This window comes from Populus trichocarpa, chromosome 5 (genome assembly GCF_000002775.5).
Source record: "Populus trichocarpa isolate Nisqually-1 chromosome 5, P.trichocarpa_v4.1, whole genome shotgun sequence".
Lineage (NCBI taxonomy): Eukaryota > Viridiplantae > Streptophyta > Magnoliopsida > Malpighiales > Salicaceae > Populus > Populus trichocarpa.
In genome coordinates, this window is record NC_037289.2 from 3,788,233 (window position 1) to 3,802,727 (window position 14,495).

The 14,495-nt window shown below is 32.8% G+C and overlaps 2 protein-coding genes across 2 annotated transcripts; one reads left to right on the forward strand and one right to left on the reverse strand.

The window, feature by feature from the left end:
• The first annotated feature begins 8,681 nt into the window (after positions 1-8,681).
• LOC18099028 (alcohol dehydrogenase) lies at positions 8,682-12,273 on the forward strand. Its single transcript, XM_024601529.2, has 10 exons — positions 8,682-9,426; positions 9,777-9,913; positions 10,018-10,064; positions 10,198-10,523; positions 10,611-10,693; positions 10,806-10,881; positions 11,252-11,313; positions 11,400-11,495; positions 11,605-11,766; positions 12,043-12,273. The coding sequence occupies exons 1-10, from the start codon at positions 9,357-9,359 to the stop codon at positions 12,157-12,159; spliced, it is 1,176 nt and encodes a 391-aa protein (XP_024457297.1). The 5' UTR covers positions 8,682-9,356; the 3' UTR covers positions 12,160-12,273.
• Positions 12,236-13,864, reverse strand: LOC18099030 (serine carboxypeptidase-like 50). Its single transcript, XM_006382793.3, has one exon. It carries the CDS (start codon positions 13,854-13,856, stop codon positions 12,471-12,473), a length of 1,386 nt encoding a protein of 461 aa, XP_006382855.1. The 5' UTR covers positions 13,857-13,864; the 3' UTR covers positions 12,236-12,470.
• Positions 13,865-14,495: the final 631 nt, after the last annotated feature.

Sequence of the window (14,495 nt, forward strand, 5' to 3'; positions counted from 1 at the left end):
TTTTAATAAAAATATAAAAATAACCATGCATATTAATAACTCAGGTCTCTCTTCTTTTTCTTCAACCAAAATTTGTAAGGGCATTTTGGGTATCGCATGTTTATTTTTGTGTTTTAAAAACATTTAAAAAAAAATTATTTTTTTATTTTTTTTTACTTCAAATTAATATTTTTTTAGTGTTTTCTTAATGTGCTGATGTTAAAAATAATTTTTAAAAAATAAAAAATATATTATTATGATGTATTTCTAAATAAAAAATACTTTAAAAAATAACCATAACCACATTCCCAAACATATCCACGTGAAGTGCGACTTTTAATACCAAAAGGAAAAATATTATTTCTTTCAAATCTTGTGAGATTTAAGGTAGTTTTCTCATAATTTCTTCTTTGTTCCAAATTGGAACAGCTTAAACTAATCCTCTGCCGCCCATCTGTGTTATGTTGGGGGTGGATTTCAAATTAATTTATATCCTAAATGAAAAAAAAATACAACTTCATTCTCGATGCCTTTTCATATATCATAAACTTTTTTAATTGAGAAACAAAATGATGTTATTTATGATTTATAAAATAAATTAAACTAATCTCTTCCGAGCATCATGAAACTTGTCGCCTAATGTGGCAAACAACTTGTCGCAAGTTGGAATTTTTTTTTTTTTTTTTTGGTGATGAAAAAACCAGGGAGGGGGACCAAAATACCTTATCTTGCATTGAATTGGAGAGCTTACACGTTTGTTCTAAAAACCAAAACATGATGCACACGACACGCATTCCAAGCAATCATGGGGAAGATGGAAGGCAAGCTTTCGAATTCATAAATATTTTGGTTGTCTTCTTCAACTCCATAACTACGTACCCAGTTCCTTAATGGCAGCATGGTGTCCTTCACATGAGTCCAACCCTCCAACTCAAGGGCAGTTCAGAGTTGAGAGACCCTTCCACTCAAGGGCAGTTCAGAGTTGAGACTCACAATTCTTCACCTTATTGTGTGGTTAGGCACTTTGCATGAAAAGGAAAAGGCAACAAGCTGCATTTTTCCATCTTTTGTCCATTTGGGCAGGCCACATATGGCCGGCCCGCAGTCTATGACCCTCTGAATTGCTAGCCAGAAGGGAGAGAGAGAAAAAATGTATTTCCACGCGCATTGAAATGTTGCTTTAGTTTGGTTGGGTGGTTTTTTAAAATATTTTTGATTAAAAATATATTTTTTATTTTTAAAAATATTTTTAACATTAAAATAATTTAAAAATAGTAAAAAATAATAATTAAAATAAATAAAAAAATTAAAACTTTTAATTTTTTTAAAAAAACTTTTAAAATACAAAAACAAACCAATCTTCTTAGCCTGAACTTTTAATTTAGTTTTAATTTAACAGCTCTGAAAGTATAAATTTTATTTATTTATGTAAAAATTATCCAAAAACGCCAGCAGATTGTAAGAGAAAAGGAATTAAAAAGGCGAACTCATTAGTCTTTGAAGAAGAAGAACAAGGCTTTTGATAGGGCAAACTCGCAAGCGCCACGTCACAAACTCGCTTGAAACGCGTGTGTTCAAAATCAGGAGGTAGCCCACTTTTAATTAAAGCATAACCCGTGTGCCTTAAACCATTTTATTTTTTTTTTACTTTATTGTTATAAAAAAATATTTCAAAAGATGCCTTATGACTTCCCGGAATCAGTTACCTTCCCTCATGGGCAGAAATAAATAAATATAAATGGTTATCGAGTCGTCCGGGTCAAATTGTTTTTTAAAAAATCAAAACAACATTGCTTTAGTTAAAAAAACAAAAGTCAATAGGTTGCAACCAGGTTTTTGACCGGGTCTTGCAGGATTAACAGGTCGCCGGGTCATACCGGGTTTTTCCTTTCCCTGTTTTTTCTTCAACCCGGCCCAGTTCCAGTTCCAGTTCCGGATCGGCCGGGTCCTGGGTCGACCCGCCGGGCTGAGCCAGGTTTTAAAACTATGGTTTTTTCTTTTCTCGGCTTGAATATTTTTAGCTCAATATAATTTCTTGTTGAACTATGATTGGTCATCCGATGAGTGCATGATATCATAAGAAGTCATTTTAATAATTTGTTAATGAAACCATAAATTTATATATAAAAAATGAAAATATAATAAAATCAATACTTTATCATTATAAAAAAAAAACTCAAGTGACAATTCAAATCTAGTTGGTGCTTTATTATTCTTAAAAACCGAGAATATAATGGATTATGATCATTAACAATGAAGGGTGCTTGATGTTGGGATTGAACTGTGGTTTTGTAAATTTTTTTATTTTTTTAATAATTTTTATGTGCTAAATCTGCTAGTTAAGATAATCAGGGTTACCTCGTTAAACTCATAAACCGAGTCATTAACTCCACAAAGTTAATAACCTAGTTTTTTTAATCATTTTTTATTTAACTAAATTTTTAATAAATAAATTATACCGTGATGTTGAGATATTTTTTTTATACTGTAATAACCATATAAAATAAATATTAAAACAAATTATCAACTCTAAATCTCCATAAATATACAATATAAGATCTAAATTAAAAAAAAAAACAAGTAAAAAAACACCATATATTACTATTATAATTCATAGTCCGAATGAATATAATAAAACAATGTTTCCCTACACCTTTATATTTAATTAATATTGTGTAAAAAAAAAAAATACACTTGTGTCTAACAAGAACTTCTAAACCTATAATTAATCCAAGCCCACAGCATATGAAGTCACATGTGATTTTCTTTCCATAAAAGCTATGTATATTGTATTTAAAATTATTTTTTTTATATTTTTGGATTATTTTGATGTATTGATATTAAAAATAATTTTTTTTTTAAAAATATATTATTTTAAAATATTTATAAGTAAAAATATAATTTAAAAAACAATAAGCTAAACACTAACTTGAAATACAGGTCATTAAACACCTTGAAGTAGACAAGCTGTTCTCCAACTATAAAGCATCTTAAGAAATATTATCTGTTTATATGTGCCGTCTAACTGAAGGCATTCAAATATGTTGGCCAAGTCCACAGAGCTTGCATCCATAGAATCCAAAAGAATATATAGCAAGAGAAAGATAACTGGAAAAAAAAAAAAAAAAAGGAAAGAATTTCATTCTTTTAATCTGAAATTGGTTTTGAATTTTTCTTCTTTTCCAAAGCTATAAGGTTCTCTTCCTCCATGTAGTTTCAAGCAACACAATACATATATATTCTTAAAAAAGAATTTTCAAAATATGGTTTTTGTTTTTCAAACATAAAATCTAAAAGTATGTAATAATAATAATATTATTATTATTATGCTCGCCACATTAGAAACTATCAAAATTCAAACAAAAATTCAAACATTTAACTTATTATCAAGAAAAATGAATCCATCCTTTTCTTTTATTTTTTTGAAATACCAATGAACAATAAGTCTTATAAATAATTTCTTCTTACCTTTGATTGGTTACAGAAACATACACAAAATATCATGTCCACTTGGTTTAAATTTACCCAACGATCCCTTTCAATATGTCAAAGAATCATCCGAACCTAACATTTTAAGCTGTTAGGTGAGACCTCAATATATGATTTATATAATTTTCTAACAAATTTTCTCAGGTAAAATCTCTTTGAGCTTGAACTTGTATAAACTCACACTATCTTATATTTAATTTTTATTAGATAGAAAGAGAGTGGTGAGATTCGAATTCGTGACTGCTTGGTCATTAAATCTCTGATATCACGTCAAAGAACTAGTTCAACTCAATAATATAAGTTTTTAGATAAAATATCAAGACATGATTTATATAATTTTCTAACATAAATTTTATATACTGCTATGTTGGGTCATTGCCTGGGAGTCGAGAAAAAAGGATGTTTCGTACGTCCAAGGCAATGGAGTTGAAGCATCGTTCGTGGTAGCAACCCAGCTGGAACGCTACCATGGACAGAAGTAGTAATGGTGACACCCTTTGAATGGTTTCGATCCACTAAATACGATTAATTGATGTAAACCATTAGAAAGTTGCCATGGACAGAGAATTAGGAATGTTGGGTCCTTGTGCAGGAGCCACTCAATAAAAAAGGATGTTTCGTACGTCCAAGGCAATGGAGTTGAAGCATCGTTCGTGGTAGCAACCCAGCTGGAACGCTACCATGGACAGAAGTAGTAATGGTGACACCCTTTGAATGGTTTCGATCCACTAAATACGATTAATTGATGTAAACCATTAGAAAGTTGCCATGGACAGAGAATTAGGAATGTTGGGTCCTTGTGCAGGAGCCACTCAATAAAAAAGGATGTTTCGTACGTCCAAGGCAATGGAGTTGAAGCATCGTTCGTGGTAGCAACCCAGCTGGAACGCTACCATGGACAGAAGTAGTAATGGTGACACCCTTTGAATGGTTTCGATCCACTAAATACGATTAATTGATGTAAACCATTAGAAAGTTGCCATGGACAGAGAATTAGGAATGTTGGGTCCTTGTGCAGGAGCCACTCAATAAAAAAGGATGTTTCGTACGTCCAAGGCAATGGAGTTGAAGCATCGTTCGTGGTAGCAACCCAGCTGGAACGCTACCATGGACAGAAGTAGTAATGGTGACACCCTTTGAATGGTTTCGATCCACTAAATACGATTAATTGATGTAAACCATTAGAAAGTTGCCATGGACAGAGAATTAGGAATGTTGGGTCCTTGTGCAGGAGCCACTCAATAAAAAAGGATGTTTTTGTCCAAAGACCAAGGCAATGGAGTTGAAGCATCGTTCATGGTAGCGACTTAGGAAAGTTGCCATGGACAGAAGGTGATATACCCTTTGAATGGTTTCGATCATAATGGCCGGCCAAGATCCACTAAATACCATTGATGTAAACCACTAGAAAGTTGCCATGGACAGAGAATTGGTAATGGTGACACCCGTTAACTAAGATTTCGATCACAGGGGACTTTTCTATTACAAAGTCCAATTTCGCAACAGACGTCGTGTTGGATTCTTCTGATAATTCAATAGTAAATGTTTGAAACTATCAAAAGTTATGGTGCATGCATGTATATATCGCAATATAAAAGACGAAAACAATATTTGATGAGATATGTTGTTTGTCTCATTATTTTAATAAAAGACAAATTTATGAAAATTTATTTTATATTTTTATTATTCCAGCCAAGCATATTTTTATTTTTTTTATATCTTTTCTTTTTATCTTGAAACATTGATTAAGTATAATCATAGAAATCATGTATAGTTTGTAGAAAGAATATACAATTGATCGTTGTCATTAATTTATTGATATTTATGTACTAGATTTTGAGTGTTTGTTTGGGTGATTGAAAATGTTTTTTTAAGTAATTTTTAAATTATTTTTTGTATAAAAAATATTAAATTGATATTTTTAAATATTTTTTGTATATAAATTTAATATCTTAATATTAAAAATAAAAAAACTATCATTTTAATATATTTTTAATTAAAAAACACTTTTAAAAAACACCCTATACCTATAACAAACATCCACTTGACATTTATGTTCTCCCTTCTTCTAAGATATTAAATTGAGATTTTTTTTCTTTTATTGAAAGCATGACTAAGTAATCTTTAACGGACTACAAATTATGGATATGATAGCTATCGTTTTTAATAAATTTGCACTACCAAACTTGGTGATATGCGATTAGCAGATCCTGGGAGGGAAAAATCCAAGGGTTGTAAATGATGTTCTAGCTAGAGAGTGATGATGTCTTCAAATATCAACATAGTTTAGGAATAAAATTTATGTGGTAGATAATTGATTAATTTTTTAGTTTTAGCAATATGATTTATTTTCTCTAGTTAAGGTGATTGGTAATTAATGCCTAGTACCTAATAAGCCAATACGGTTAGTAGCTGATACCTGAAAAATGTATTGTTTGGTGAATATAAGGACTCTTATATATATGTTTAAGTAAATAACTTTGTAGAAAGAGAAAGTGCAAATATATTTTAGAGAGATAAGCTCTGAAATATATGTGCTAAAAATATTAAGAATGAAGAGATTGTGAACTTTGATCTTGGTGGATTCATAGAGTATTTATAGCTTATGAATCTTGTCTTTTTATTGAGAAGAGAGGCTGAAGAGTAATTTCACCTTTATAAATTAATGTAGTATTTCAAGTTGCATTTCACTCAAAATAATATGTATTGAAATAGTATAAAATACTAAAGAATCCACCTAGACCTAAGGGAAATGAGCTTAAGAAGGCTGCCTAGACCCGTTTCTATTGGGCTCGTGCACTAGCTTATGCACAGTCTATTTAATAGATTTTTTGGGCTTGTTAAATTTATGTTTTTATAGTGTTTTGAGCCCGTTAAATTTAAATTTATTAGAAATAAGACTAAAAGTTGGAAATTTTGCACGTGTATATGAAAGATATATTTTTTCATTTAATTTACTAAATTATTTTGTATAATTTCTTAAATTATTTACTAAATAAGGCGGGATCTAAAAAAATGAGGAGAAATTATATATTTAGAGTTTCCATTCCCATTGAACCATAGTTAAATCATTTTTTTTTCTTTTATATATGTCTAATGGAAATCAGCTTCTATACATTAAGATTTAAATTCATCTCCATTCTAATCAAAGATATATTATCTAGGTTAAAATAAGAGAATTCATGATAATTTTATTTCTTAAATCGTGATTTGAGATTTCAATTCTTATTAGTTAAAGAGTATTATTGGTAATGTTTGGTTGCTTTCTCGGAATAAAAATGAATGAAGATAGTGAAAATAGAGGAAATATATTTTCATGTAATTCATGTTTTGAGATTTCAAAAATTAACTTCAAAATTATTCTAGAAACGTATTTTTTATATATTTGTGTCTTCATCTTTTTTTAATTAGACACATTTTCTTATTATAGTTTTAAAATATAACTCGGGGTTGACCCTAGATAAAGAGTCATGGCTTGGAGGATCGTTTCTAAAAAAAATTAAAAAAATAATAATCAAAATGATGTCGTTTAAACCATAATTGTTTTTTTTTTAAAATAGTCAGCAGATTGATGACCAAGTTTTGATCAAGTTAGGCCTAGGTCAACTGCAGTTTTTTACTAGAATAGCTGAGGTTTTTTTTTTCTTCAATTCAAACTAGTTTAGATCTTGAATCAAAACAGGTTTTGGATTAACCTACTACTAGTACGAGTTTTAAAACACTAGTTTTTATTTCTTCTATTACTTTGTTCATGAACATTAACTAAATAACACAACCCCTAAGGTTATGGTGAAATCTCTTAACCGTTTGGGAACGCGGTTGAAACCGCGTTCCCTAAATTTTTTTTTATGTTAGATTATTTTGATGTGTTGATCTTAAAAATAATTTTTAAAAAATAAAAAATATGATTTTGATGCATTTCAAAGCGAAAAATACTTTAAACCGCAACCGCTACCACAATCTCAAACAAGCCATAGCAAAAAGGCAAAAACCATGTCTTGGTTTTTTAATTTTAAAGTTGGAGTGGATTTGGGGCGAGACACAGTATAATTTTGGGTCGATTGGTTTTGTATTCTCTTGGGTGGGTCCATTTACTATGCTAACATCATCACAGAAGGCCTTATTAATAGGTTGTATATTCTATGTGTAGCCTCCACTCCACTCCCACTCACAGCACACGACCCAGAATTTGGGCCCGCTGAGTTTTTCCTTCAAGAAAACAAAAGTGGGACCCTAAGAGTAGCTTTTGAGAAAAAATGTTCGATTAGTTGAATAATTTTTGTTTTTTTATATTGAAATTTATATATAATTACTTTTTAGATTCTTATTTTATATAAGTTAAAGATCTGTTTTTCATTTATTTTATATAAAAAAACCCATTTTACAACACTTTTAATTAAACATGTCTTTTATTTATTTTTAAATCCATAACTAAAAGTATTTTATTTAAATCTATTTTTTAAAATTATAATCATAAAAATTATAATAATATCAAATACATATTACACGCATTTCAAGCTTGTTCATCAATATCCCATTTGAGACTCCATGCAAATGGTATTTATAGTTGTTAGACTTGATATAAAAAGAAAAAAAACTTAAATTATTACATTATGAGATCAATTATTGGATAAACCAAAATCAATCATTTAATTATTTTTTATATTAAATTAATTATTTTTAACTTGAGTGAAAAATCAATTAAGTTTGGCTAGATCAACTTTTATCAAATTAATATCTTGTTTGATTTAATTAAAAATCTAACTCGAGTTAAACTTTAATTCTTGTATTTTTAAAAGTGGCCATATCATATCTAACAATTATAATACTTACCTTCGACTATGTGGAAAATATTTCTTAGAAAACTAATCCTTAAATGAAATTCAACATTTAATGGGGTCCTTTTTTTTTTAGTAAGATTAGGTTTCCATCTTACTAGATTAAATAAATACACATAAGAGACGTGTGGTTTGTTCCAATTGGACGAAGATCTAATTTGACCTAATCTATAAAGAATTCATTCGGACATATATATTCATCTTTCTCGATAATCTTTTGCTTTAGTTGATAAAAAAAAAAAACCCTTTAATTTATGTAACATTTATTTAATTAGACAGAGCCACATCCTTTAATTATGACAATAACCATCTTCTTTGGATGCCGCTTTATGAGTTACGCCACCTTTTTATCTGCAGTGAAGCCTCGAATCTCTTTAAAATGGAAAACCAGGGAACAATCATGCGTGTTCCATGGGAGCCAAGACATGCAATGGAGACCCTGGATTTGCTTGCTTCCATCTATTCATCACACCCTACATCTCTTTTCCCTTTACAGCAAACGAAACTAGCGGTGATCACTGACTGGTAATCACAAGCCCACATAAGCTCTGTTTTTATTAAGAGAATCAATCTCGTGCCCTCATCCATCCTTTGCTAAAATATTTGTCTAAAATTTATTTTTGATATGTGGGTTGAGCAATTTAGGAAACAATTTTCTTTTTTTTTTTATGTTTAACAAAAGAGAAATAGTACACACACGTATTTGGGAAAAGAATAAAAACCATGTAGGCACGCAGAAAAGGAGATTCTAGCGAAAATGTGATGAGGAAGAATCGAATGATTCTCCATAATATGTGCTGCATTCATTTTCTGTTGCACAGATGTTATGGAGGATTTCAGCCATTTACTATTGTTTGTCGAACATCTTTAAAATGTATTTGGAATTTCTCATAAGAATATAGCTGGTAGAAAATTAAAGGCCAACTGGAGTACTAGATTCTGCCGCTATAAATAGTTAAATACCCCACAGAGCTACTTCAGAACTCAAGAAACAGAGGAAAGTAATAAAAGAAAACAAAGTTTGTTGCGTCAAGAGAATAACGAGGAAGAATGGCAAGCACTGTTGGTCAGGTTATGCGAAGAATGGCAAGCACTGCTGGTCAGGTCATACGTTGTAAAGGTAATAGACAAACTGCTATTACAAAGCATGTTTCCTTCTGCCTTCTTAAATCTTGGGAATGAGATTGTTTTTGCGTGTTTAACAGTGCTAGATTCTTTTTTGTTTATGGGAAATCTTGTTTTCAACCAGACGGTGAGATCAAATTGTGTGGAGAATTAGAGAACTCACTCATAATTACTATTTTTTTCAAAAAAAAAAAAAAAAAAAAAGAAGAAGAAAACTAGATTATGAATTTGATTGATTTAACTGTAATTTTGGCCTTTAAAATATGATATAATTTTTTTGAACTATGCTTTAATAGGTCAATGTATTTAAATTTTTTTTTTAATGATTGGATGGTTGTATTGTAGCTGCTGTAGCATGGGAAGCTGGAAAGCCACTAGTGATAGAGGAAGTGGAGGTGGCACCACCTCAGGCTATGGAGGTTCGTTTGAGGATTCTCTTCACTTCTCTCTGCCATACTGATGTTTACTTCTGGGAAGCCAAGGTATGTGATTGCTACTGAATCATGCATGTGATCTTGTTTATGGGCTAGCGTTTCTAGTTGTGCTTGCAGAGATTGATACTATAACATTGGTTTTAAAATTGCAGGGGCAAACCCCATTATTTCCTCGCATATTTGGTCATGAAGCTGGAGCGTATGAATCTGAGCCATTAGTCATTGCTTGCTGAACTTGGATTATGCTTTTGTTTATTTTGGTAGTGATGAATTGGGGTGACTAATTTGATAATTTTTGCTCACGTCTCCATTTTTCTTTTGGGGTGGTATAGGATTGTTGAGAGTGTTGGTGAGGGTGTGACAGACCTCAAGCCTGGTGACCATGTGCTTCCTGTCTTCACAGGAGAGTGTAAGGAATGCCGACAATGCAAATCAGAGGAGAGTAATATGTGTGATCTTCTTAGGATCAACACTGACAGAGGTGTGATGCTGAATGATGGCAAGTCTAGATTTTCAATTAGAGGGCAGCCAATTTACCATTTTGTCGGTACCTCCACCTTCAGTGAGTACACTGTGGTTCATGTTGGCTGTGCTGCCAAGATCAATCCAGCTGCTCCACTTGACAAAGTATGTGTCCTCAGCTGTGGAATTTCTACAGGTTGGGTTAAAACAGCAATTCAATTGTTCTTATATGAATAAAGAATTTGTTACCTTCTTTTAATGAGGATTTGGTTTTGTGCTGTAGGTCTTGGTGCCACTTTGAATGTTGCTAAGCCAAAGAAAGGCTCTTCTGTGGCCATTTTTGGACTGGGAGCCGTTGGCCTTGCTGTAAGTTTCTTTTCCAAAGCACTAAACAAGGGAATTTTTTCTATCCATTTCTGAATTCAGATGCTAGGCCGCTGCTTATGTTAAAACTGCTTCTATTATTTGACATGATCAGGCTGCAGAAGGGGCTCGGATTTCTGGCGCTTCAAGGATTATTGGTGTTGATTTGAATTCCAACAGATTTGAAGAAGGTAAACCAGACATTTAGTAAAATCCTATTCTTGTTTCATTTGCTTTTTGGGTTCTTTATCCATTCCTGGCTTAACTTGTTGGCTGCATTACTTAATTAATTATGTAGCAGACATATGGTGTATCTAAATCTACTCAATTACTGCAAAGAAGTAAAAAAAACAGAGAGAGAGAGGATGAAAATGATGTTCATAATAGTAAACACAGGATGTTGCACAGAGGACTTTAGCACTGTCAAGTAACTAAGATGAAACTGATATGCATATCATCGAGTATCTTTGCTGTTGTTTCCCGGTGATAGTACTGACATATTCTGATAAGAAATGCTTAATATGCTATCCAACAGCTGATTTCTGATGTTTCTTTCAACAGCCAAGAAGTTTGGCGTGACCGAGTTTGTAAATCCAAAAGATCATGACAAGCCTGTCCACGAGGTTTGTAAGAAGATAAATCATGTTCGTGGGAAAGGGTTCATGCAAACCTACTGCTTCAGCTCTAATTTTGATTTTTCAGTTTTTAGGTGATAGCTGAGATGACTAATGGAGGAGTTGATCGAAGTGTTGAGTGCACAGGAAGTATCAGTGCCATGGTTTCCGCATTTGAATGCGTCCATGATGTAAGTTCCTGTGAAAACTGTTCTAGCCATTAGCCGATTGAGAAGAAAGAAAAAAACCAAAGGCATCAAAAACACCTAAATCTGTTTCACATTTTGGATTTCTTTGCAGGGTTGGGGTGTTGCTGTACTAGTTGGCGTGCCGAACAAAGATGACGCTTTCAAAACCCATCCAATGAATATATTGAATGAGAGGACTCTCAAGGGTACTTTCTTTGGAAACTATAAGCCGCGCTCAGACCTTCCTTCAGTCGTAGAAAAATATATGAACAAGGTAACTTCAGTCCCCACTAATCAAATTCAGTAGGTGCATACGTTCCCAATCATCTCTCCACAGCCAGCAGAATTGTGGTTTCTATTAGTGTAGATCGGAAGCAAATCTGTATGTGAAGTTTCTCAAACTATCAACCAGAATGATCTTTAACAGTGAATTGCTTTAATTTAAAGAACATGAACATGAGCAATAAAGTAGCCATTCCTCCTCTGGTTTTGAAGCATTATATCACAACGCAAAACAGTCTGTTATCCTCACTAGTTGTAATATGTGCAGGAGCTGGAGCTAGAGAAATTTATCACCCATGAAGTCCCCTTCTCTGAAATCAACAAGGCTTTTGAGTACATGCTCAGTGGAGCTAGCCTCAGGTGTATCATCCGGATGGATGCATAAGAATGGTCTGTTCTTAGTGTGAGACGAGCCAAGAAATTCACGTTTCAGATTGCGAATTAAACAAGGCTGTTAGAACTTTACTTGCGAATTAAATCTTAGTCCGACTTGTATTTATCACTATATATTTCCAGCATGAGAGTCCATTACTCGGGACACATTAAATCATAGATGAACATTGTTCTCAATGTTCATCTATTTCCTCGATCTAGTTGAAAAGGCTTCGAGGAAACAAAGATTCTCACTTGATATTCACTACAAACAATTGCCTGAAAGCCTAAAAAATCCATGCGAATTTGATTCAAATACTAATTTCAGAGTGCGTCCAACAATCCTGATGCAGAATCCTCCTCTTGCTCATGAGTAAAGACTCCTCTTTCCAAAACCCAGTCCTCTACCATAGCCTGAGAATTTATTGCCTGGTCAGTAGGCACAAGATGTCCAGCCCCTAACACCAAGGCATGGCTCAAACTCCCCCACTTCTGAACATACCCAGCAAGCTCTCCGTTCACTTTCCATATCTTTCTTTCAGCCATCAAAAACTTCCCTATTCCCTCCCATTTCATTGTCTTAATCCAAGCTTCAGTGGAAACCACACCCACTCTCAAATCAAGATGCCCTTGATACAACAATACCTTAGTATTCTTTACCAAGAATTCCACCATGTACTTGACACTCTTCATCAGATCTTCATGCAATGCTTCCCTCACCATTTTACTACAGTGCTCAAAAACTATAGATTCATTTGCACCTAATGCCTTCTTCACCTCGACAGATTGCAAAAACTCCGTAACCAACCTTGTCTCGTAAGGCATTCTCCTAGTAAAGTCATACATCGTAGCTAGCCCTGTCATGTTTTGCAATAAACTCAAGACCCGACTTCTTGCATTCGTTGCCGCACTCCAATTTCCCATTTTAACTAACTTAACTGCCTCCTTTTGACCTTCCTCTAATTCCCTCTTTTGTCTCTCATTGATAAAACCAGAAAAGTAAGCATTCACAGCATGAGTTCTCACCTGTGTCACAGGATCTGTTAACCCATTACCTATAGCAACACCTTTCAGATTCACTTGCTTTGACACAGGCAGCTTCATATTCTTCTTCAAAATGTAATGTCCTATTGCAGGAACATACTTTCCTGCATAACTCTCACCAGTTATATAGATCGAACGAGTCTTGAACACTGGATCTGATTCAAGAAACTTAGTTATTGCAGAAAAGAGATGCTTAGCAACAGTGTTTTGATCTCTTGGTATCTCTTCATGCTTAGAAGCAATACTAAACCCAGTTCCTATAGGATTATCAAGGAAAATGAGGCCAAAAATGCGGTTCCAAGAGCCTAGATTGGGTTGAAGAGTAACGTTTTGTTCTTCGGAATCAGAAACAACACGATAAGGGCCCAGTTCGAGGAAGTTCCCAACCATGGAGGAGCATCCAGGACCACCCTGAAGCCAGATGAGAAGTGGGGTTTGAGAGAGAGGTGAAGTTGGGTGTTGAGCTTCATAGAAAGTGTAGAAAATGGCTGAGTTGGTTTTCGGGTTGACTGGGAGGTACCCAGATTTTGTAGGCAGTGCTTCATTGGGAAAACTAGAGTTTGAATTGGGTAGGGTTGGTGTTGTGGCTGAAGAATGGTGGAGGAGGAGGAGGAGGAGGAGGAGGAGGAGCAGAAGGGAGGAGGAGGCTGATGCTGTTGACTCCATTTGTATGAGACAAATGATTGAGTTGGTCCAGCCACTTTCTTATTTATCTAGATAACGAGCGGGTCAAATCAACTTTTTTTTTAATGAAAAAAACAAAAGAGGCGTGGCTAATTTATTTTTTTAAGTAAACGGTGTAAAAATTAACTCAATCAATAATAATAAAATCAAATACGTATAAAATAAAACACTAATAAAATAGTAAAATGTTTATTTAGATTAGAATACCTTAATAAAAAATAAAATAAAATAACTCATGAAGAACAATTTAAAAAAAAATATTAAATGATAAAATTAAAAAAAAATCTAAAATTAAATAATGAAATTAAAAAATTTAATCAAATATAAAAAAACACCCAAAAAATAAATACCAAGAGTGCAGGCCTACGTGACCTAGCCAGGCTTTAATTAAAAAAAAAACACAATGGGTCTGCCAACTCAAGCATATGGGCTTAAGCTTTGATTATTTTTTTTAAAAGTAGCTTTTTGTTTTTTAAGATAGTGTATAGATTTTAGCGATTAAATGATCACTAAAAAATCAGAACAAGAGTATTTTAACTCAAGAATTTATTTTTATAATTATTTTTATCCAAAAACACAAAAAAAAACACCATAAATAAACTTGTTTATGCCTTCAAATAA